Here is a 24407-nt window from a genome sequence, read left to right as displayed (position 1 = left end):
AAGCGAGCAATATTGGGATTATCTAAAGCGCTTGATTTTTATCAAACATAAAGAAAATAAAAAATTGCTGCAAACATATATATTTTATTTACAATTATCTTAAATTTGATACATTTAGAACTAAGAAAACGAAATTAATGAAAAATTAAATACAAAGAATATTAACATAAAAGTTTTTTATTCGATCCTCTCTTTAATAGTATTTAACGAGGTCAGTAAAACTGTTTTATTTCGTACCTAATATTTACAACATGTGAATTACGAGACATTTAAAGAAAATAATCAAAAATTAATGTTAAATAGACCCAAACGTGTTTTCGCCACTGTATGCAATGTAAAGGAATCCGTCTTCATCCTTGTGCTCTTCATAAATTGCTCCCATTGTTGCACTATTTTACAAAACAAATTTGAACTTAATAATATGAATGGAAATACATTTTAATTTGTATTAAAATATATAACTATTCATGACAATATCTCTATTTTTGGAATAAAGAAAGAAAAAATTTATTATGGAAATCATTTAACCACTTATTTTATCAAAAAAAAAAAAAAAAATCTAAATATTATTCTTGAAAATTACAAAAGATGGTTGTTTAAAAAAAAATAGACACAAAATTATTAAACTAAATAAATAATGTTAAAATACTGTGTAATGTGAATGTTAAAATAGTACAATATAAAATTAAAATAAATAATAAATGTGCTAACTTTAAAGACTATTAAAAAAAAAATACAAAGGTTATATACCTAGTAGCAGGCAAAACCTTGTTGACAAAAAGGAACATAGCTTTTTCTGGAGCTAATTGGATGCGTTTACGAATGATATACATAAACTGTGCCACTAAATAAATAATAGTTTAAAAAACATTTAAAAGTAAGTTTATAAGCTTATTATCATTAAGATAAAATCAATAAAAAAAACCTGTTAAATCTGAGGGAACAAGAAACTTTCTTTTGTCAATATCTTGAATTGTGGAACGAGGAGCTTTCTCAACTACAACCTAAATAATCAAAAAATTATAAATTTATGCAAAACAATAAACAAAACTTGAATATATATATATATATATATAAATATATATACACACAGCGCTTAAAAAAAACAATTGACACCATTTTTTTTTTAATTTTCGTTCCTTTTTTTTTCAAACTTTTAAATTGATTTTGGTTGTACTTTTTTCTCAAACTATTATTTATAAATATTTTATTAATTTATGGTAGTTGGACAATATCCTATAAAAAGTTACATAACATTGTTTATGATGACAAAATAAGTCACATTTAAAGTCTTTTTAAATACTTTGATAAGATTTAAAATTGAGGATACACAGAAATGAGTCAAAAATAAAAACAAAGAAATGGCAAGATTAAAAATATCAAAGTATTGTGTCAGGTGGCATCCAACATCATGCAGGATCCAGAAGGTTAAAAAAAACTACAAAATTTATTTACAATCAACACTTATTATTACAATCAACGAAAACCATGAAAATCATCTCATTTTAAATACAATTAGAAACATTTTACTTAGGAAAAACATTGGTGTTTATGTAGATGTTAGAAAATCCATGCTGACATCCAGAGATCGGCTCACAAGAAAAAGATGGCAAAAGGAAAAAATGGGTGGTCATTCGAAAAAAGGAAGCAAGTAATTTTCAGTGATGAAAGTAAACTTGAAGCAAAAAATAAAAGACTTTTTGAAAGATTTAAATATAAGAAGTGCAGTAACCTTATTGTTGAGGTTACAAAATGGGAGTGTTGATATTTGGGGCTTTACTTTTTTAGGATTTTTTGTGTAATTGATTGAAGCAAGTCACACAAAATTGAATTTTGAATGATAAACCAAGTGATGGCTCGCATGAGCAGCAACAATGGTAATCTTTGTAGAAAGGAGAAAGTGATGCAAACTTATGAAAAGGAGACGGAACTTCAAGCTTAGCAGCTAGACCAAGACTAACTACATTTAAAATGCGTATTTGTAGCTTATCTAAAAGCTAAAGCAAGATTAACTACATTTACAATACATTTTTGTAGCTTATCTAAAAGCTAAAGCAAGATTAACTTCATTTATGATGCCTTTTTGAAGCTTATCCAAAAGCTAGAGCAAAACTAATTACACCAGAAGTACCTGGAGTAAACTAGAATAATTCAAATAGCATAATTTTTAAAAAGTGTAAAAAATAAAAAAAAATAAAAAAAAAGAAGAAGCTTTTTCAAGAAGTGGAAAACAAAAACAAACAAAAAAATTTTATGAATAAACTAATAACTCTTCTTCATATGTTCTTGTTAATTTAGAAGATGTCTCTTTTTTTATTTATAGGAAACATGAATATATTGCTATCAATGGCAATAATTCTAAAAACACAAGACATTCTTGTTGTACCTGGGAGGCAATTATGCAGTAGTTGTATTAAAAGGTATAAATAATAAAGTAAATATAATGTTAAAGGCAGATTATAAATAAAGTTATTGTCAGATTAAGTCTAAACATGAAAAATAAAGCTTAAACCAGTGCTGAAACACCAACAATTACCAACTGCAAAAAAAAACTTGATCAAATTACTGAGGCAGCAACATGGATTAATGGTATTGATCCATGGATTGCTCAATACCATGGATCAATGGTTAATTCTACATCATCATCATCATCATTATCATCATCATCATCATCATCATCATCATCATCATCATCATCATCATCATCATCATCATCATCATCATCATCATCATCATCATCATCATCATCAACATCACTAACGCTGTTTCTACACACATTCAATATTGAGGATCTTCTTAACATAAATTAAACTGTTTTATATTGTTAATGCAATCTCTTCAAGATTTCCTACCTCTACCTTTTCCTCCTGCTAACTCTTTGATGATACTCAATCATCTAGATCTTTACACTCTATATGCCCAAATCAGTTTAAATTTTCTTAATATACCTTAGATACACTCACTATTACCAATCTGAATAATATCATCGCTTATATTTTAGAGTCAAACCATATCCATTTAACCATGATTTTATTCTTACTCCTGATTCTCTACCTCTATAAGTCACTGTTGTCATATTTGAGCTGGTTTTTCTAACAAGGCCCTCTCTCTTCAAGACAAGATCCAAAAATGCAGCTACTAAGCTTGCCCCTGCCTCATCTTTGAAAGATTGCATCTCTTTATTTTCTACTAATATCATGGTTGCTTCTCAAGCAACCAATTATTACTTGTTTCATTAACTAAAACTCATTCTCATACAACTCATCAGTCAGCCAATCACATCCTTTTACTGTAGCTGTTTCTTCATGCTCAAAAGCTGTATTTAATTTTTTTTTTTCAGCAAACATTGAACAATGTATAGTTTTTTTTGCCTTTAGTCAATCACTTTCTTGCTTGTCTCTCTTTTTTGTTTTCTGTTAACTCCAAACTTAATTAGTGGTTGCTTGCAGTGCCTTGTTTGAAGTGATTTTATATATATATAAAAAAAACTTTGTTTTCATTTTTGTTAAACTTGTTTTTCTAAGTTTGATTGCTGAAAAACAACAAGGAATTTTTGCAATAGTTCTGATTTCTACTTCAATAATTCATATATATTCTTTCGTAAATGTAAGAACAATTTTTAACTGACAAACGTGGAGAACTCACATCTGAAATGCACATACGTCAACTGAGGGTATAGGTTGGGGTAGGGTAAGAGTTGAATTTTGCATTAATACAGTATATATTAATTATAAATTAGCTTTGTATACAATTAAATGAAAATACAAAATATAATATTATTTAATTAAACAGATTAATAAAATATATATTACAGGAATTCGATCTGGATACTTGCTTCTTATTTTTGTAGACTCTTGACATCTGCTTTCTAAAAGAAAAAAAAATGGTTTTTCTAAACTAGTGGTTTACACTTTTTTATTGATTTTGTTTTATATCTATGCCTCCACACTTTAGCAGTTTGGATGGGTTTCCATAATGCCATTTTCTTATATAAATTGGCATTATGAAAGCAACTATTTACAACATGGATTGCAGATCAAAACTAAGTATTTTTGTTGGAACACTATTACTAGAAAGCTTTAAGATTAAACTAATTGCCTGAAATTAGTTGATTAATAATATCAATAATAATTCTAATAATGAAATAAAAAATGTTAAAAAAAAACATAAGTGGTACCAGTGCACAGTGTAAGCTTATGTAACATAAGATATATGTATGCTAGCTGAGTTATATTTTTATAATCTATAAATCATAGATTCATAGTAAATATTTCAAAATGTTGTCAGGCATAAAAAATGTCTGATAGTTCACTAGTTAACACCCGTTGTTCAGGAATTCAAAAAAAAAAGTGAATAGTTTCTTTTAGCAAACAAAAGCTGATTCAAGTGATTGTTATTCATTTAAAACAATATTAGAATATTAGATTAATTTATGGTGGAAGGCATTGCAAAGAATTATTTGCAAACATTGAGAAGTGAATTTTATAAGCAAATTGGCGAGAAAATCCCTAAAATCTTAGCTATTGTTTTTTCTTTTTTTGTTTGGTATTTTATATCAACTGCCTTAGGTGATCGCATCGACAATCTTTTTTTACTTATCTAACTATCACTTCTCGACTAATATTTTTAAAAAGCCACCTCTGAAACATGTTAAATTTAAAAAAAGTTTAATGATTATTACAAACTGGTGCTTTAACGACTCTGTTTAATTTAACGACTCTGTTTAATTTAACGACTCTGTTTAGTTAAGGCGATTTATAAATTATTCAAATTCTTTTATTTGGAACTAGCATGATTTCGTCAACGTATTATGTCCAAACAAGAGCTTTAGACGTTATAATTTTTTTTGCTTCAGGTTTTTAAAATGTTTAAAGAAACTTTTTATTTTTTTAATATAATTTCCAAAACTTATTTATTACTCTTTTAGTGAATCTATAGAACACCATTTTTGAGTTGTAAGATTAATTCTGCTCAACAGCGTTAACTTAATTTTAATGTAAAAGGTTTAAAAAAGTGCCTTAATTTACTGTAGATCAAGAAAGAGTTTATAACTAAGAAAAATTGCTAATAAATGATCAGAACAGATCATATTATTAAACTATCATGTTCATTTCACCTAAACAACATATTTAAAATCTTATATTATTTAGACAAGCAATCATGATTTTAGGGAAAAAAAACTTAAAAAAAAAACCTTTGGTCTGTTTTTTTTGCTGCAAACATTTTTATTTTGCATAACAGCATCAATTTATGACTATGAATGAAAAAATAATTATTGGTATTCTTCGTTGCAAAGATTGTGTGCAATCGCTTGCAATCAATATTCTTTTGTAATTAAATATTTGTTATTTTTGGTGAGACTTTGTAATTGTAAATTTACTTTGCTATGTGATTTATTTATAAAGGTAATTAATTATTATATTGAACTTGCAATAAATGTACAGTATAAATTTTACAAGCTCATGTTTACTAAATTCAAAACCTTTTTTTTCTTCCTACTTTTAAAACATTTCTTTCGATGATGCAATTAATTACATGATGGTGTAAAGGTTTGCCCATAAAAGACGTCAAGCAGAATTTAAATAATATTTAGAAGTAGGAGATCCTGGCTCTCTTTCACAGAGATTTGATTTGCGGCAATGATATATTAGGATTTAAATAAATCAAATGTAAATCTCTTAATAATGATTAACCAATATACAATGATTAATAAAATATAAAAATATATAATTCTTAATATATCTTTGGAAATCGGAGTTTAGCTTGCCGTGTCATTGTGAAACCACTTTTAATTTTGTGTTGACTTCATATTCATCTTCAATAAATGTTGCAGACGGTATTTTATTTTATTTTTGGTGCTGTCCTATAAATGTATGCAGCGCTAAAGTGGAGTAGAAAAGGAAAGAATATAAAAAAAAGAACCCTACGCATTTATAGAACACATTAAAATCAGAGGGGATTGGGAATTAATTTGACAAATTCCCAATTTCATCAAAACGCTGTATCAAAATTATTCTTAGTTAACACCCTGTAATATATAATAACAATTATATAAATAGTTAAACATGTTATTTTTAATGTTACTTCTAACATAAATTTTTATTAAGAAAAAAAAAAAAAGAAAAAAAATTGTTTGATTTATAGATGTGGAAGTACACTTGAACATGTAAAAATTCATATAACAAAATCACATACACATTTTAGGTCTAGATTCATAGTAAATATTTCAAAATGTTGTCAGACATAAAAAATTTCTGTTTGTTCACTAGTTAACACTGTTGTTCAGGAATTCAAAAAAAAGTGAATAGTTTCTTTTAGCAAACAAAAGCTGATTCAAGTGATCGTTATTCATTTGAAATAAATGAAGTTTTTTTTAATTTGTTAATTCATTTCCCCAAGGCCGATAAGACCACTACAGATGAGGAGGCTACTTGTGGTTATAACCCTCTCTCAAATCTATAATTCCGAAACACGAACCTTGACGAACAAGGCTGATGTACAGAGAGATAAGTTGAGCGCAGTACTACAAAGGACATCATGGGGATCAATTTCAGAACCTCCGCTTATAAAGCAAGCACTCTACCATGACACCACTACCGCATTTTGTTACAGATGAGCCTTGAGCATAATTTATGACTTTAGCAACAACAAGAAGAATATTTATTTTCTGAACTGCCATATTTACATCTATTGTATAAAACTTTGAAGTTGAATTTTTATATGTAATTAAAAGAAAAACCAGTATTGTTTCTAACATGAAATTGCTCCCTGAATATTGAAAATAATTGTCAAATTATAAAACTAAGATCATAAAAAGACAAAGGAAATAAGTGTATTGTAATTTTTAAACTTGTTCATTTTTGTTTTTATATTTCATTTTGTTTTTAAAACTATAATCATTGATATACGCTAAAGTATCTCTGACATGATTCATCTGATTGTTTTAATTTAGCCAATATGATTTAAATTTTGGAAAATTTAACACAAATGTGATTGCAGAAAATTTAGCTACTTTGTGGTCTCTTCTAGATATTTCTTTTAGGCATTATTAGTTGCTGCATATAGAAAAATATTTGGCAAATCTGGTCAAATAAGTTGACCCTAAATTAAGCAAGTTTACATACTTAGCAACAATACTATTTTGTGAAACATAATATGAATTCAAAAAGTTCAGTTTTCTTCATTTTGATGTCAGTTAAAAAAAAAATTCTTAACTGAAAATCAATATAATTATATTCTAAATTTTCAGAAAAACAAAAACATTTTTTAATAAATTAAAAAGTTGTTCTTTCAATTATAGCTTTTACAAGTTTTCTTTTTGTAGTAGTAGCATTTACAAAATAAGTACTTTTGATAACTATGTATTTAACTCTAAATTAAGACTTAATTTTAACAGTCACTTACAATAAAAACTTTCTAAATATTTCTTAGTATATTTAACTATTTTTATAAATTTATGTTTTATAAATTTAATGCGCTTGTTTAACTAAATAATTAGATGTTTATCATTTATTGATTAGTGTTGTGTATACCAATATTTTAAGAAATAAAATATATAGATATCCCAAGATAATAAGAAAAGTGAATATTTGCTTTTTTTTTCTTTTTACACAACATATTTTTTTAATTTCATAATAATTTCATAATGTAATATGTAAGATATACTTTGAAAGAGAAATACCCAATTCAGTAAATAATTATACAGCATTTTCACAAGTCTTATCTAACAGGTACTTAAAGTGTAGCTTGTGTTCAACAAGAAATTTACCACATGCATTTCTGTTTTTAAAGCGCTTTTTAAAATTTTAATAACATTTTTTTCACCTTTATTTTTGTTATCATTTAAACTTCAAATTAAGTCACGTGTCCCTATCTTTTAAATGCGATTGGTTATTATATGAATAAAATAATTATTATTACCAAAATGCCATTAATTGAACAGAATATTTTGATATTGGTCTCCGTTTTCTATAGGACCCCTTGTTGTCAAGATTCGTTACTTAAATACCCATAACATTTTGTAGAATGATCTGATTTCTATAAAATTTTCACCTTTGTAATATTAAGTTTATGCTCTTTCCATTGATATATAACAATGTAATGTTTAACCATTTTGAAATTTTTACACACATACCTACGATTATACTCATAATATATAAAAGTCGATTTTGAAAAATAAATCTGCCACTATAAAAAAACCATAGATTTATAAAATAATTTTTTTTATCTTAAAAATTGAATTTACTTTCATTACACTTTGTTTTAACCAAGTTATACTTCTAATTTAACTATATCTTAACTTAGAATGTTTAAAATTTCAAGAAATGCAAATTTAACAGTTATAACTATAGGTATAATTTAATGATAAATATTTTAATAGTATAAATTATACAGATATGTGATATATATATATATATATATATATATATATATATATATATATATATATATATATATATATACATACTTAGTTGTATTATATATATATACAACTAAGAACTATTATAAATAAACTTGAAGGTATACCTATAGTATGTTCTTCTTTAAAAGCCCACTTCATTTTTTACAATTTTAAGACTTAATTTTTCGTTCTTCAAACAGCGAGTCTTTCGAAGTTGCGAATCTTTTACTTTAAAAAAAACTGTTAATATGACGCAATTAGTTGTTTTCTTCCCAAGATGCAGTGCAACCTATATTTTCTAAAAAGGACGCAATAGACGCTGCTTGATATAAAATTGAATTAAGTACGAAATTTATTTTTTATAAACTTTTATAAATTATTCACGTGAGTTTAAAAAAATCTTTTAAACTCAAATATCAGTTAGCAATATAAACAGAATACGGCTTTTGAGATTCAAACTAGTATCCAACAAATAAATAAGAGTCATCTGGGTCTCATTATATATTATACATCACCAATATTTTAATAGACTTAAGCTAAGTATGAGCGGAAGCAAAAACGTATACTTATACGTAAATCTCACGGAATATGCATTTCAATTATTTTGTAAAACTTTAATTAATGCATGTTTTATGCTGTATTCATGGCAGGGGCGGATCCAGACCATCAAGTGAGAGGGGGGGGGGAGCAGTTTAAAGATTTTTCAGCAACACCATAAATCATATAACTTTTTAGCTGATTTTTGCTTAAATATCAGAAATTTTTTGGGTGTTATTGAAGAAGTTTTCGATTATTTCAATGCTTCTGAAATCGAAACTTTATAATGAACATGGAAAATATTTACAACTACTTTTACTTTACGAAACACTTTTAGTTGAAAGACATGACGCTTTACCGATGTTTAGTGCTGCGGTTCCACAAAAATTGATATTTTGGAAAAATTATATCCAAATGAAATGACAGAACATCTTTATCAAAAGCAAGTGTTATTATTTTCAATACGGGAAAGAGAAAATCAAAGTTATTTGTTAGAGAGAACACATGTACAGCACATCCTAAAGACACAATAAAACATTGTGTCTTCAGGATGTGCTTACATGTGTTCTCTCTTACAAATAGCCTTAGTCAGTTTTTTCAAAAAAAAAGTTGCTTTTATACTGAACTTAAAAGTTGTATCTATACTTTACTTACGAATTACAAGTTGTTTTAAATTATTTAGTTACGTTCTGTAAGTGTTGCCAGTACTAAACGCAGCTTCTCAACGCTGCAATTAAAAACTGGCTAAGAACACGAAGGACCGAAAACAAAAAAGTCAGATTTACTTTATACGTATTGTTTATTGGTAATTTATATTTATATTATATATTATGTTTTATGTTGGTGTATTGATACTTTATACCTATCGTATTTATGGGCCTTAACTAATGTGTACAGTGAAATTTCAGTAAGTTTTGAAAACATGATTGACCATTTTGCAAAGTTGGTAAATCGTAAATTAGAATTTGTAATATAAGTTAGTAAAATAATCAACAAGTCAAGGTTTTAAATACGTATTTAGTTAAACAACTAAACTCTTTAACCTTTGTCAAATAGTTGTGTTTCAATTATTTTTAATTACTTCAAAATATTTAATATTTTAGTTAATATTGCATGCTTTTTTTTATGAAGGAATAAAAACACCAAGTATTAATTAAGGTATACAACAGGGTATATACAGGCTATAAAAATTTTGAGAAAAGTTTAAATACCTGTACCAACATCAATATGGATTTTGAAGCAAACATTCCACAACCCTCGCACTTATTGAAATTACTGAGAAGATTATAAGATCTCTAGATAACAATCACTTTGCATGCGGAGCCTTTATAGATTTGCAAAAAGCTTTCGATACTGCTGATCACTCCATTTTACTCACAAAATTGGAATACTATGGATTAAGAAGCATAAAATGGTTTACTTCATACCTCCAAAGCAGAATACATTTTGTTTTCATAAATGGCACTAAATCTGTCTTTTAAGAATTGTTCAAATGTCGTCCAGCAAGGTTTAGTTTTAGGACCACTTCTTTTTCTTATTAATGACTTAAATACTTCTTTTAAATTTGCAACTTTTTGCAACTGCGTGTCAGTATCAACATCATTTTGCTGTTGACACGCTGCAGGTTGATCATTTAAAAAAATTAACAAATATAATAATCACGTTCTTGGAAATCTTGTTCAATAGCTTCGCAATATTAATAAATTTGCTTTCAATTCTTACAAAACAGAGCTGATCATCTTTAAATCCAATCTGACACCAATTAATAAGCACTTAAACTTCAGACTTGGCGGGAAAAAAATTCATATATGGTATAAATACTATTAAAGTCGCTGCTCAAAGGTGCTATTATCTCTAGTTCCATCAACCAAAACTCATTCTCGCTTGACTCGTCATTCAGCAAAGTCACATTCTTTTACTGTATCTTTCCATTCATGCTCTAAAAACTATTATTTCAAGGAAATTTTCAGTAGCACAGTTTAAAATATAATATATTATATAATTTAGCACATTTTAATATATGACATATTATATATTTAATATATAATATATATTTACTTAAATAAAGTAAATACCTTAATATACAACATAACAATATAGCCAATATAGCAAATGAAAAAATACAAAAAAATACAACTTTATAATGGTCCATTATAAAGTTGAATTTTTTCATTTAAAATATTTATATATATACATATACATATATATATATATATATATATATATATATATATATATATATATATATATATATATATATATATATATATATATATATATATATATATATATATATATATATATATACATATATATATATATATAGTATATATATATACATATATATATAACAATGACAATAATTGTAAAAATAATAACAGCAATAAGTTTAAACAAAAGTTAAGTTAACAACAGAATAATTATAAAATAAATAATAATAGTGATGAAGAGAATAATAATAAAAATATTTCAGTTTATAAAAGATTAAAATAATAAATTTAAAAAAAAGATATTATAACACAAAATATATATTATAAAGATATTATAATTAGTATTATAACACAAAAGAAAAGAGAAAAATTGTTAGATAAATAGAAACTCAGAGTTAGGCATATAAATAATAATTTATAGAAAAGTGTAAGATTTATAAACAATATTTTTCTATAAAAGTAGTTAAAGAAAGCAGTTTTAAACGTTGAAAGTGGTTTAAGAGATTTTAGTTCGGAAAGGATATTGTTCTTTGTTTTTATACTTTTACATTGTATGGATTCATAGCCGTAATGAATAGTTCAATATTTAACAACAGATAAGTTAAAGTTGCAAGCAGATCGTATAGTAAAATTACAATTTTTCCTTTATTTCAAGAAATTAGTAATTGCAAGAGGTAATTTATTAAGATTTTGGTTTCATATAAGCAACTTGATAAAAAAACAAAATCACACAATTTGAAGACATTAGATAAATAAACAAGATCAAACAAATTGAGGATTAAAAAAAAAAAGATTATGTTTGAGATTGAATTAGTATGTTGGAAATAAAATAACTTCAGAGCTTTTTTTTGGAGATGAGTTAGTTCTAAAAAAACGAACTGCTTAGATTGTCCCAAATATGACAAGCTCAGGACTTTTTACGTTTTGGATTGTCTCTAAACATGACAAGCATATCTGAAATGAGAGTGAAAATGGCATAACTTATATTATGCAAAGTTTTATAGTTAACATAATCATGCAATTTATTATTACTAAACTCTTTCCAGCTATGTAAGATTTTTGCGTTTTAAAACCAAGAAAATCTTGGTTTCACAATAAAAACCTAGATAAAAAGCTGCCTTTAAATCACGCATGCTCTAACCGTTTGAAACATTGATTAGTCTAAAGCATTGATTGGCAGAAGTTTAGATGTTCGCACATTGTTATATGAACATTTCTACTGCACGGAAGCCGTGCCGAAGGGATACAAAACATTTTTTTTATGAACATTGTTCAATTTCTCAAGTTTGTCCAGCTCCTTTAATTCAGCAAGAATGAACTTGACTTGAATGAATCTAACTGACGAGGCAGTCTATGCAACAAAAAAAACTAAGAGCTTGGCTATTCCAACGAGTGGAAACATCCTGTTTGAAAGTGTAATCTAGTTCTTGTTTTTTACCACTTTAAAGAATCCCACTACTTCTTTTGAATTATCCTATCACTTCTGTTAAAGTATCACACAACTTATTTCAAAGTCTTCATCATATTGTGAACTAAATCAACACCTTGTGATTTAACAACCTTTTCAACAGCAAAGTTCATTATGACCTACGCAGCTAAGTTAAATTTGCTGTGATAAGCTGACGTTATAATAGTTCCATTATCAGTCACAAATACTAAGTTGTCAGTTTTTATCAGATAGAAGATTTTAAATATTTCAACTGCATTTGCTTTTACGGTAACGCCAGTGTTACACTTAAAAATTAAACTCAAGCAATCCAATACACTTGCTTAGAAGGCAATAGCCAGTGATAAGCTGAAAAAAGTTCGACAAGTTTTTCATAAACTATAAGCTAAACAATAATTTTTTTTGTCAAAGTTTTTGATCTTTTTATTAAAACGAAATAGAAAATGCTCGATCGAAAATTTATTAGTATTGTTACAATGGTTTTCAGATAATTTAACTACTTTCATTAATTTCGTTAGTTAGTAACATTTTATCAAAACTATTTTGGTTATGTTTGGTTATGTTTGGTTATGAAATGAAACCTAGTTTTTGATCAAATGGAAGCAAAGTTAAAGGTTTTGGATAACAATCACAGTATATAACTGGTTTAAATGGTACAGAGAAAGAAATAATATTTTTAGGTTTTATCAAAAATTAGTTTCTTAAAGAGCTTTCTTGTGGTTTACAAGTGGTTTTGAAACGTTGTTTGAATTGTTTTATGGAGAAGTATATCTATTACCAAATATTACTGTTATGTTATTTATTAAATTATTATTAAAGTAGTACGAAGTTTATCACACATCAAACCTCCATGGCTTTATCTCCAAAGCTTTATTTATTAAAGTTTCTACCTTATGTTTTTGGAAATCTTCTAAGCTTAATTTATTAAAATTTCTATCTTTATGTTTTATTTAAACTTTTTATCTTATGCATTAACTTTTACTTAATGTCAAAGGGCATTTCCAAAAAATCACCTACATAATCTCGTATAAGTTTTGCTATTATTTTCATAAAAGTAAAACTGGCAATTTCCAATTTACTCTTATTTAATTAATAAGATAATAATATTCATTAGTAATGTTATCATCAAATAAAATAAATTGGAAGAGGAATCACGCACGGAACAGAAAAACGCAAGTTTTAATTACTAGGTAAATAAACTTTAATTTCTCGGAAGAAGTCATCATTTTCATTTAAATAAGCTATATCTGCCTTTTTCAAAAGATAAAATTAAAATAGGTATTCTACTAAATGCACAAAACTTGGAAATAAAATGTACGAAAATTTCATTTCTGCACAGTTGATAATAAAATCACAATCTTAAATATTTAAAGGGATTAAAAATACAACAGCACATCCCAAAATCGATTTTTGTTGATTATAAAAGCAAAATTTGCGCATAATGGACGTATTTTTACTAAAATTAATGTAAAGTAAGTATAGACGTGTTGGTCTAATCACTTTTTTGCCATAACCAATATTTATGAAAATATGACCGGTATGCCATCATTGGCGCTATGCCATCATAGGCGCCTTTCCCCTACACTTTTTAAAAAAAAAAATAGTATTTTAAATATTAGTAAAGATTTCCAGAATATTACGGGATTGCACTAAGTATCATCAAGTCACAGCAATCGTTTAAGTGCAGTTCAAGAATGATCATCCACGGAAATCACGTATTGAAGTTGCGAATTCATCAGTTTCATGTATTTATTTTTATGAAAATAAATTGCTTGTGAGTATTTCAAATGAAATCTTATATTTCTAAAACTCATATTCAATATGTTTGTTATATGAGAAATAGCCATCAAATATAGAGTATTTCGTTTAGCTAGAGTATTTCGTTTTGAAAATTATTGTATATTTTTCAAACTTTTGCGATATTAACATTTTAAACTATTAACTATTGCGATATTAACCAGTCATGTAAAATTTTTTTTCTTTTATTAATTACGATTGTAAAATTTTTTTACTAACTGGCAAATACATAAAATATCACGCAAAAAAATAAAGTTATAAGTTAAATATTTTCAATTTATTCCGGTAGCCTAAAATATGATAAAAATAATTTTTTATAATTGTTTTTTAAGAAAATTGTATTAGTATGTTTATTGCTTTGGTTCTCAGCTTCTAACTGTTAAAACAAAGAAAAATAAAAAATCACGCACAGAAATGAAAATGACTTAATGGAATTAATTAACTTTGTAGTTTAGCAAAACAATAATTTTTTGCTATTTTATATATAAATATTTTTTTAATATGTTTTTCTATGTATTTATTTATTTTATTACTTTTATATTATACTATTACATTAAAAAATATATTGTTTTGTATTTCTCGTTAAATACGATAAAGAAAAATTTTGTTTACAATTGTTGATAATTTACAATTGTGTTTGGTATAAAAACAAGTTTGCATTCAAATAACACAAAAGAATATTGAATGTTTCAAACTGTTTTAAACTATTTAAAAAAATTTGGTTTCCTTTTTTAAACATTAAACTCTTTTACAAAACGAAAGTGAGTGTTTTCAGTATGACACCACTGGGAAAGTTATCTTCAAAGGTTGTTAACTTTCTCTTGCCCAAAGCCATTAAACTTAACCAAGATTTTACTTTTTCTTCCCTATCCTCATCGCGAAAAGTATTGGTAACGTAAGAATTGAAAGAATCGAAAAATTGAACAATATTGATTATTGTAACACCAAGTTCTGCATCAACAGTATTTGCTAAAAACCAAGAGTTTTATATAGAAAATCTGTTGATTACATTACAAAACTATGAACTATGATGATTGAACATCAAAGCTAAACTATAGATTCAACATTTTGACATGGTTGTTCTAGTGTAGTCCTTTAGCTGATGCATATAATAAAAGTTCTTCTCTCATGAAAAACTTTCCCAAATTTTTGATGAAATTAGAAATTTTCTCAATATTTTTCCCAAAGATAAAGCTTTTCACCTAAGACACTAACATTTGGGAAATCATCTAAAAGTTACAAAAAATTTAAAACCATGTCTTCAACAAACTTTGTTATTTGGTCTTAAGAGAAAATAGAATTATTCGTATGAAACAACTACTTGCCGCCTATAAACATAACGGTACTTGTTTTTGTTTTTTAGTAGATACCGATGTAAACAAATCGTTGGTATACAAGGAAAATGCACAAAGTCCAAAAATATCATTTTGAGATAATGAACAAATAAGTTTTTACATAATAGTTGAAATAATAAACTTTTTTGTAATAGTTGAAATAAAAAATCCTAATAACTCATTAATAATTGATTTATTAAATTTGTGTGGTATATCAAACGGTAGAGAATTTAAAATACTAAATAGTGGTATAAATAACTCTATTCTGCCAAAAATGGAGTACGTATACCGACAAAATATTCTAAAGAAGAAACGGCAACGGCTCTATTAAAATAGCCAGTAGCAAATTCCGCCGGAATTTTAGGACAATTTTTTTGAATGGAGCGAGCTCTAGGCTTTGAAACAAAAATATCAGCTTTACTTGAAAACAGACTCAATTTTTTATATCAGTTACTTTGGAAATGTTTTATATTGTTTCTTGCAAAAAGAAATGCATTTTTAAGTGCAGCGGTAGGGTGAAAATCATATAATATGTTGATAGTTTTAGATCAAAAGGAATAACACATATCAAGAATAGGATTTTAATTCCATAAAATTAACTATTACTATTAGAATAGTAAATTTTTATTTATGGTTTCACCGTTACAGAAACGTAGTACAGTAAACTCCCGGTTATTCGAACCTCTTAGGGAATAAGAATTTACTTCAAATAACCGAAATTTCAAATAACTGAAAATCTTCTTTAAAGTACCTTAATCTTTATTTTAGGTGCTCCAAAAAGTTCTAACGGTTACAGAGCGCAAAGGAATAGCATTTAACTAAGAAGTTCACGCTAACTATTGCGCCACGTCTGCTAAATTTCGATTTTAACAATAATAAAGAGTTAAAAAAAAGAAAAATGGAATAAAATGGAATAAGATGCTGTTTAAATCTTTTACTTGTAAAATAATGAATTATTTACAAATTTTTGAAAAGTCTTTTGTTTTTCATAACTTGCTGTTTTAAAAAAAATAAATTTATTACAATTTTTTGAAAAAACCGCCTATTTTTGATTGCTTTTTTGCTTCTAAAGAGTGTTTATCAAACATCTTTGGTTTAGTGATTGCCGGATTTCGACGCTCTTATTGTCAAAAAGCGACAAACATTCAAGTACCTCTATTGCACGTGTAATTTCAAATAATTTTAGCTTTTCAGGAGGCAAATTGTGTGACGCTTTATCTATCTTTTCTTATACCTTAACACAATCGTTAATTAAAATGGCATTCAGATTATCTCGACCCTTGATAGTAATTGTTTCACTTGTACAGATCTCAAACTCTATATTTACATAATTGTCAGCAGCTAATTCTTCATCTAATAAGCCACGTGATCTTTGCTCGTTGACGTTCTCTTCAAGCAATTTAAAAAGATCAGCTTCACCATTTGTATTTGCAATCTGTATTTCCTACAAGATGTCTGCTTTTCTAAAACAATTCTTTACCGTGTTTGTCTATATAGCGTCCCATGACCTGACCAAAATGGTCATAGCTTAAAGAGTATTGATCTTAGGAGGTATTTTACTTGCATCGTTACATTTTTTTTTGTGCGATAAAAAGCCTTCAATGCTTTTATGACCTCCTGTTCCTATTGTTAAGTTTTGGAGGTTGTGTTGGATGATTAATTTAATTGCTATGAGGTTGTCAAGATTAGGATGAGCAGTGCAGTTATCTATGATAAGAGCTACTTTCCTACCCTCAGCACTAAACTTCGCGTCAAGACTTCTTACACAATCATTAAACTTTGTAGAGTTCATCTAAGATTCATTTTGGGACTTGTACAGATAAGGTAGGCTTTTTACATCTTTAAAACATTGTGGTTTTCCTTCCTTTGCAATTATTAACATAGGCAGCTTTTTTCCAACCCAATTTCCTGCAGCTAGGCCTGTTAAACGAACTTTGCTAAATTTTCCTTCTGCACATCGTTCACCTTTTAGATGAAAGGTTTTTTTCAAAAGCTGTTGATAAAATAAACCAAACTCGACTTCGTTGTAAATATCCCTCAATTCATACCTTGAGAGGATCGTGCGGAAATGGTTCTGCTCCCAAATCGCTGTCATTTCCTTTGTCCACAACCTTTTCTCGCTAGAAATAATTTGAAAAACAACAATATGTCTGTTTTTCCACCGATCTAGCCGCCCTTCTGAGGCCTTAAAATCCGTTATGTTGAATTTTTTTGCGAAATCTAAAGCTTTTCTAATAACGTGTCCCACCAATAGGCACATTTTGTTTACGTGCATTCATAAACCATTTATATACAGCATTATCAACAGAATCATACTTTTCCAAAACTTTACTTTTGTCTCTCTGCTCCAAATTGGCTAGTCTTTAATGATTAAGACTTCTTCATGCTCAAGGTGGTGGAGCACAATTATAATACTAATTTGTGATCAAAATATAAAAATAAATTTTTTAAATTTATCTTATTCGAAATTTCATCCTCTTTCGTTTAATGTATGTATGAAACATAATTTAATTTTGGAAATGTGATAAAAATCTACATTTGCAATATTATTTACCTTAGCAACGCCGTAGCAACCACAAACATACCTTTGTTTGTTATAAGTTGAGCAAAACTTGCAAGCTGATTTATCTTTTTGTTGCGTCAATCATGCTTTTAATTGTTTATTTATCAACTTTGCTTAAAAAGAAATTTGAATGTCGAGAATTTTGTTGAAGCACGATTCAAAGATTCATGTTGTTACTGTTGTATTAGACCCTATTGTTGTTAGTATTGGATAAAAACTTATTATTAATTAGTAATAAATTATAAGATCTATCATAATTAATAAGTAAGAAAATGAACTTTAAAAAAACAAATAAACAAAAAAAAAGAAAGCTGTTTTTGCATTAGTTTTCTTTTTACAGATAATCCAAATACTGAACGACACAATTTTTTTCCAATATTTGCATCAAAATGATTCATTTTGATGCAAATATTGGACTCTAGGTAAAAATTATAAACCAAATAAATCTATTTCTCCATCAATCAAAAATCTTATTACAACCATTTTTATGGATTTACAGAAAGATAAATTACTGTTGAAATGTTTGCATGGTCAAAGATAAAGTTCAAATGAAGCGCTCGACTGACTCATATGGTCCAAGGTACCTAAAACTATATTTGTTAGTAAAGATGTTGTGGAAATGGATGTAAACTCTGCTATTTTGCATTTAAATGATGGTAGAAATGCTGTTTAAAAAGTATCACAACATTTTGATATAAAAGGAAATGTTACACAATCGACAACAAGTTTAGCAGACAGTATATGAGTAAAACAAATGTAACGTAAGACTACTATTACGGTAAAGAAAAAAAGAAAAAAACTAAGAAGAATAAAAAAAGGACTCAGTAAGAATCTTAACACAAAGGAAGACTCATGTGTTTCAGGAAGATTTTAACATGATTTTACTGTTTAAATATGATTTTTTCTATATTTTGTACTTATCTTTGTTATTTCAAGTTGATTTTTTGATATTTTATCAAGTTTTCAAAACATGATTTTTTCTGATTGAATAAAGCTTTTGTTCTGTAATTTTCATGGCATATTCCTAACAAGCGGACATATTCCTAACAAGCGGGAAATTCGAATTAGTTCCAGTTCAAATAACCGGGAGTTTACTGTATAATATTGTACTTTATTATTATAAAACCTCATTTAACTTTAAAACCTCATAAAAAATGTGTTAAACTCGAGTAAAACTGCTCGTGAAATCAACGTGTTTTTGATCTACGCCTGGATTGTGACAAACATGTGTTCATACTCGAAAGTGAAACTAAATGCACCGGCTGGGTAATAGGTTATTAAAATTAAAGGCATGATAGTGACCAAAGAAAAAATGAATTTAAAAAAGTAGAAGACTTTTTTTGTTGTTTTTGTGTACTCTTTTACATTAAGTATAAGGAACAGATAAATAAAGTTTTAAAAAGGTGTTTAGATCTAACTAATAGGATGTTACCAGTGGTGGAAAGAAACGAGTTACATTTACATTTACTCAATGTAATTGAATAGTTTTTTGCGTATTTCTACTTTTTAAGTACTTTTTTTTTAACCTGTGTGCTTTTACTTTTACTTAAATATATTTTTTGAAAGTATTGTACGTTTTGAAAGTTTAAAAAGGTTTAAATTGAGTATTTAAATCTTTTAATTATTATAGTTGTCAACTTATAAATTGCCGACAGGCATTATTTGTAATGCATACCTTCAAATGATATATCTTTACCTTCAGTTGATATATCTCTTTTCATGTCAGTCAATGTATGTACACTACACTGCGACTACGGTTGTATATGTTGTTATACCGAATGTATACGGTATAACAACATACCGGTTATACCGGTATGTTGTTATACGGTATAACAACAATCGTATGTTGTTAACAACATACGTATAACAACATACATATAACAACATACGTATAACAACATACCGTATAACAACATACGTATGTTGTTATACGGTATAACAACATTGTATACGGTATAACAACATACCGGTTATACCGGTTATACCGGTTGTATATGTTGTTATACGGTTGTTATACCGAACAAAACCTTTTCTTAATAACGAGTCTTTAAAAAATTTATATTTTTTGTTTATACACAGTTATCTTTCATACTGTAACATTTCCTGGGGTAGCACTAATCACACTGAACTCAAAAAAATTTATAGTAAACAAAAGCATGCTTGCAGGATAGTATTTGGGGCAAATAGAAAAACACAATGCGAACCTCTCTTACGTCAGCTTGGAGCTTTAAATATTTATAAGCTTAATATTCATCAAGTAATGTTATTTATGTTTAAAGCCAAACTTGGGTTTTCTCCGGTAACATTTCAATCCTACTTTAATGAAATCTCCCATAAATATCCAACCAAATTTTCAGTGAATAACTTTGTGGTTCCTATAAACCTTCTTAAATTAAGTTCGTACCAAATTCAATATCGGGGACCTTTAGTTTGGAAAAAATTTCTTCCAATCTTTAGTAAAAAACAAAACTTCGTTTTAAACTGCACTTTGCAAAGTTTTAAGGATGATTCAAAACGGTATTTATTGAACATGGAATTCGATATATTAGATTTCAAATACCTTTTTTGAAAACAATTTAAAGGTTTGGATTGAATCGCTTGAAAATAAATTAAATCTTTATCACTTTCTTTAGCTTTTATTAAAATGGTTTCTAACCATTAGTATAAAAGATAACGAAAATAAAATTGTCTTTTTCGTTCATATTTTTGATGATATTAAATAATCAGCCCAAATACTTATGTTTACATATATTGCTTTTTTTTTTTTTTTTTAATTAAACAACGCATTTTTTTTTGTGTTTTTATAACTTTCATGATTTTCTGTCGTTTTTACTTTTTTATTTTTAAAATTATTCTGCTGGAAGATTGTTAGCAACAAATTATTTTATTGCTGAAGTATTTGATTTGTTTTTGTTTTTGTATTTATACTGTCTTTTTGTCTTTTATCATTTATTGTGCATGTAAATTTTTGTGTGACGGGGCTCGGTGATAAGACAACCTGTCTTCTTCTTGCTCCGGCCAGGATTTTTTTTTTTATTGTAATTTCTTTTTTGTAATATTTATCAACGGCAAAATAAATAAATAATTAAAAAAAAAAAAAAAAAAATATCAACGGATCAGAAAAGTTCGTTTCTCTTGATTTTAATTTCAATACTCGTAAGAGTCTGATGAGTCGTTCTTAAAGCATTGAGGTACGTTACATTTATTAAATAATTTCATTTTACAAAACAATCTTTCCGGCAAGCAGTTTTTTACCATCAGCCCAAGATAAATACGGAGAGCAATCTCAACATTAAGGAACTCATCATTATCATCCTGCACACCTTTTTTGACTATAAGTGAATACATGAAATTTTCCATGCTCACGTTTATTAGTTCTTTATCATGTAACACCTAATTAATTAAAAAAAAAAAAAAATATGTTACATGTCTTAGATTTTTTGTCATTGCAATGTGTGTCAAAGTGTGGCAAGATCATACAAAAGATTTCTCAAATTTTAAAATCTTAAAAATTTATAAGTATGCATTGGTTCACTTAATATATTAAACTTAAAAATATTAATTAAGTATAATTTCAATAAACTACAAATATATGAAAACTGATCATCAGTGACGGATCCAGGGAGGGGGGGGGGTGTATGGGTATGCATCCCCCTTCACCAGAATCTAAGTCCTAAAATATCTCAGAAATTGAGGAACTTTTTTTTATTTTCTTATGAGACCCAAATGTGGTACAAAGTACAAAAATATTTCAACACCCCCACCCTCCCTCCCTCCAAATATTCCTGGATTCGTCACTGCTGATAATACTACCTCATAAGGTAGACTTTGTGACAAAAGGTTGCATAAGTTGAGCATGTTAACATTGCATTGTTTTTTGCAGCCGAAATATTATAATACTCATATTTATTTTTCAGATTATCATGATTTAGACTTTCCTCTTAAAAAATATAAATAAATAGTTCATTAATAAAAAATCTTTATACCAAAACACACCCAATTTTTTGAGTTCCATTAAAAAGAGCTCATATTGGGAAACCAGTTTCCTAAGATGAGCTCTTTTTAACGGAAATTAAAAATTCTCGAAATAAAAAAAAAATAATTACAAAAAAAAAAGTTAAATAAAGTTATATCTTTGAGGACTATACTAAAGTAAAAAGTAATATATATACTTTTCCGTTTATTAAGATTTCCATGTTTATTAGATTTTGTAGTTATATTTCTGAACCTCCTGTTTATAAAGATTCACCCATTTATTTGGCAGGTGAGAGTATAAATTTATTCTTTATACTTCGAACTGAACAGCTTAGACTTTCATCAGAAGTAAAAGAGTGCATATTAAAGCCGTTTAAACATAAAGTTTATATAATTATAAGATGCCAAAATGACCGAGTAAGATGCTAAACTGGTCAGTTTAGCATCTTACTCGCGACTTTTGTAAACAAGTTCTTAGAAAAGAACTTTTTTAAAAAAATTATTTTTATTACTTGTTGTGAATGATGTCTTCTGTAATTGAAAAAGATCGTGTAATAATATAAAATGTAGTTGATATATATGCTTATAATCACAATAGTAAAATGGTCATTATACTGTTAACTATCAATTAAGATTAGTTTAAAATCTTACGCACTCATATTTGCATGTAGTTGTGAATATGACACTGTTTGTAAACGGTATATCTAAATATTTACAGTATATCAATTGCTTCAATTGACAAAATAAAACGTGGTCGCAAAGTACAATTTTACGCGCGGAGTAAAAATCTTAGAACAGTAAAAATTTAATACAAAACTTTTACAACTAAGTAAAATATTAGTTTAAATTTTTTTACTGGGGAGTAAAAATTTATTATTAGTTAAAAACTTAGTAGTAAAATCTCATACTACACCAAAATTTATATAGGTAAAAAAATCTCCATAGAATATTATTTGACTTGACTAAAGCGCGTTTTTCATTTTCAATTGCGTTACAAAATATTTTTTTATTTATTAAATATTATTTATTAAAAACAAACATTCTAAAACCTTTAACAAATTTTTTTTAACATTTAATATATTTAAAAAAAGAGCTTCCTAACATGCTCATAATTTTCGCCCCCTTTTCAAAAAAGTTAACTAGACCACCTTAATTTCTGAAGTATTTAATTTCTTTTCATAGTCGTTATTAAAAAAAGGGACAGTGCTTCCTCCCCCAATGGAATGAAAAGATTTACTTCATCACTAAAAGAACTAAAACTTTGCTTTAAAAAATAAAAATTAATGGTTACAAATTAAAAATGCACATGTTTTTGTAAACTCAAGTAATGAGTTTAATGTGTTAGCTAATAATGATAAGACAATCTTATCACTTTAATAAAGTTTACTTTAGTAAAGTGATAAGATTGTCTTATCAAAGTAATAAGACAAGTATCTTATCGCTGTGAAACGACAAGTATTGTCTCCTTTTAAGCAACAGTAAAACCAGTAGAATTGACAATATAAGAACTAAATAGGAGTGTAATAATTTGTAGCAATTTCAATTCTAACAAAGTTTTCTAACAGCAATTCCATTGGAAATACTTTTCAATCATTACTAGTACCTCTCGGGCTAAGTTGCCTAAGTACTAATAAGATAATTTGGATTCGCATTACTATTCTAAAAAATCAGTTTTCGAATTAGTAATAATTAGAGCACCAGTAGAAGGTTTTACAGTAATGCAGAAACATCTATTAGTATTAATAATATTACAAAAACAGACAAAAATTTAATAGACAAGTTTGATACTTTTTAGAAGTCATGTCAAGTAGGCACAAAACTACCACAAATTTATTTTGAGTTTGTTATTTAAATACAAGAAAACTGTACTTTGAGTTATATCCGTGATATATATACAATACTTGTACACAGACCTACCATTTTACAATCCTGTCAATTAAGAGCTCTGTCAAAAAAACATCTAGTAAAAAATGTTTACTTATCTTTAAGAAGTAAACATTTCTGACTATATAGACAACATTATCGCAAAAAAACTTAACAGAGGTTTATGCAATCATCTGACTCATTATCTGTCCACACATCTACAAAAAAAAGCTCCTACAAAAGATCAAACTTTTTAAACCTAAAATGTGTACGCGTTTAT

The 24407-nt window shown here is 27.1% G+C and overlaps 1 protein-coding gene across 1 annotated transcript; it reads right to left on the bottom strand.

The window, feature by feature from the left end:
- Positions 1-64: 64 nt before the first annotated feature.
- On the bottom strand, positions 65-8683 carry LOC136072145 (gamma-aminobutyric acid receptor-associated protein-like 2). Its single transcript, XM_065820738.1, has 5 exons — positions 8527-8683; positions 3813-3868; positions 926-1004; positions 751-844; positions 65-389 (listed from the first exon to the last, which is right to left on the bottom strand). Exons 1-5 carry the CDS (start codon positions 8558-8560, stop codon positions 296-298), a joined length of 357 nt encoding a protein of 118 aa, XP_065676810.1. The 5' UTR covers positions 8561-8683; the 3' UTR covers positions 65-295.
- Positions 8684-24407: the final 15724 nt, after the last annotated feature.

This window comes from Hydra vulgaris, chromosome 15 (genome assembly GCF_038396675.1).
Source record: "Hydra vulgaris chromosome 15, alternate assembly HydraT2T_AEP".
Taxonomy (NCBI): Eukaryota; Metazoa; Cnidaria; class Hydrozoa; order Anthoathecata; family Hydridae; genus Hydra; species Hydra vulgaris.
This window is presented reverse-complemented; position numbering and strand designations above follow the sequence as displayed.

Coding starts and splice junctions, on each gene's coding strand:
- LOC136072145 (XM_065820738.1), bottom strand. CDS start 8,560: ATGAAGTGGGCTTTTAAAGAAGAACATACTATAG. Junction 3,869..8,526: donor TAAAGAAGAACATACTATAG/GTATACCTTCAA, acceptor TTTTTCTTTTAG/AAAGCAGATGTCAAGAGTCT. Junction 390..750: donor AAGGTTTTGCCTGCTACTAG/GTATATAACCTT, acceptor TTTGTAAAATAG/TGCAACAATGGGAGCAATTT.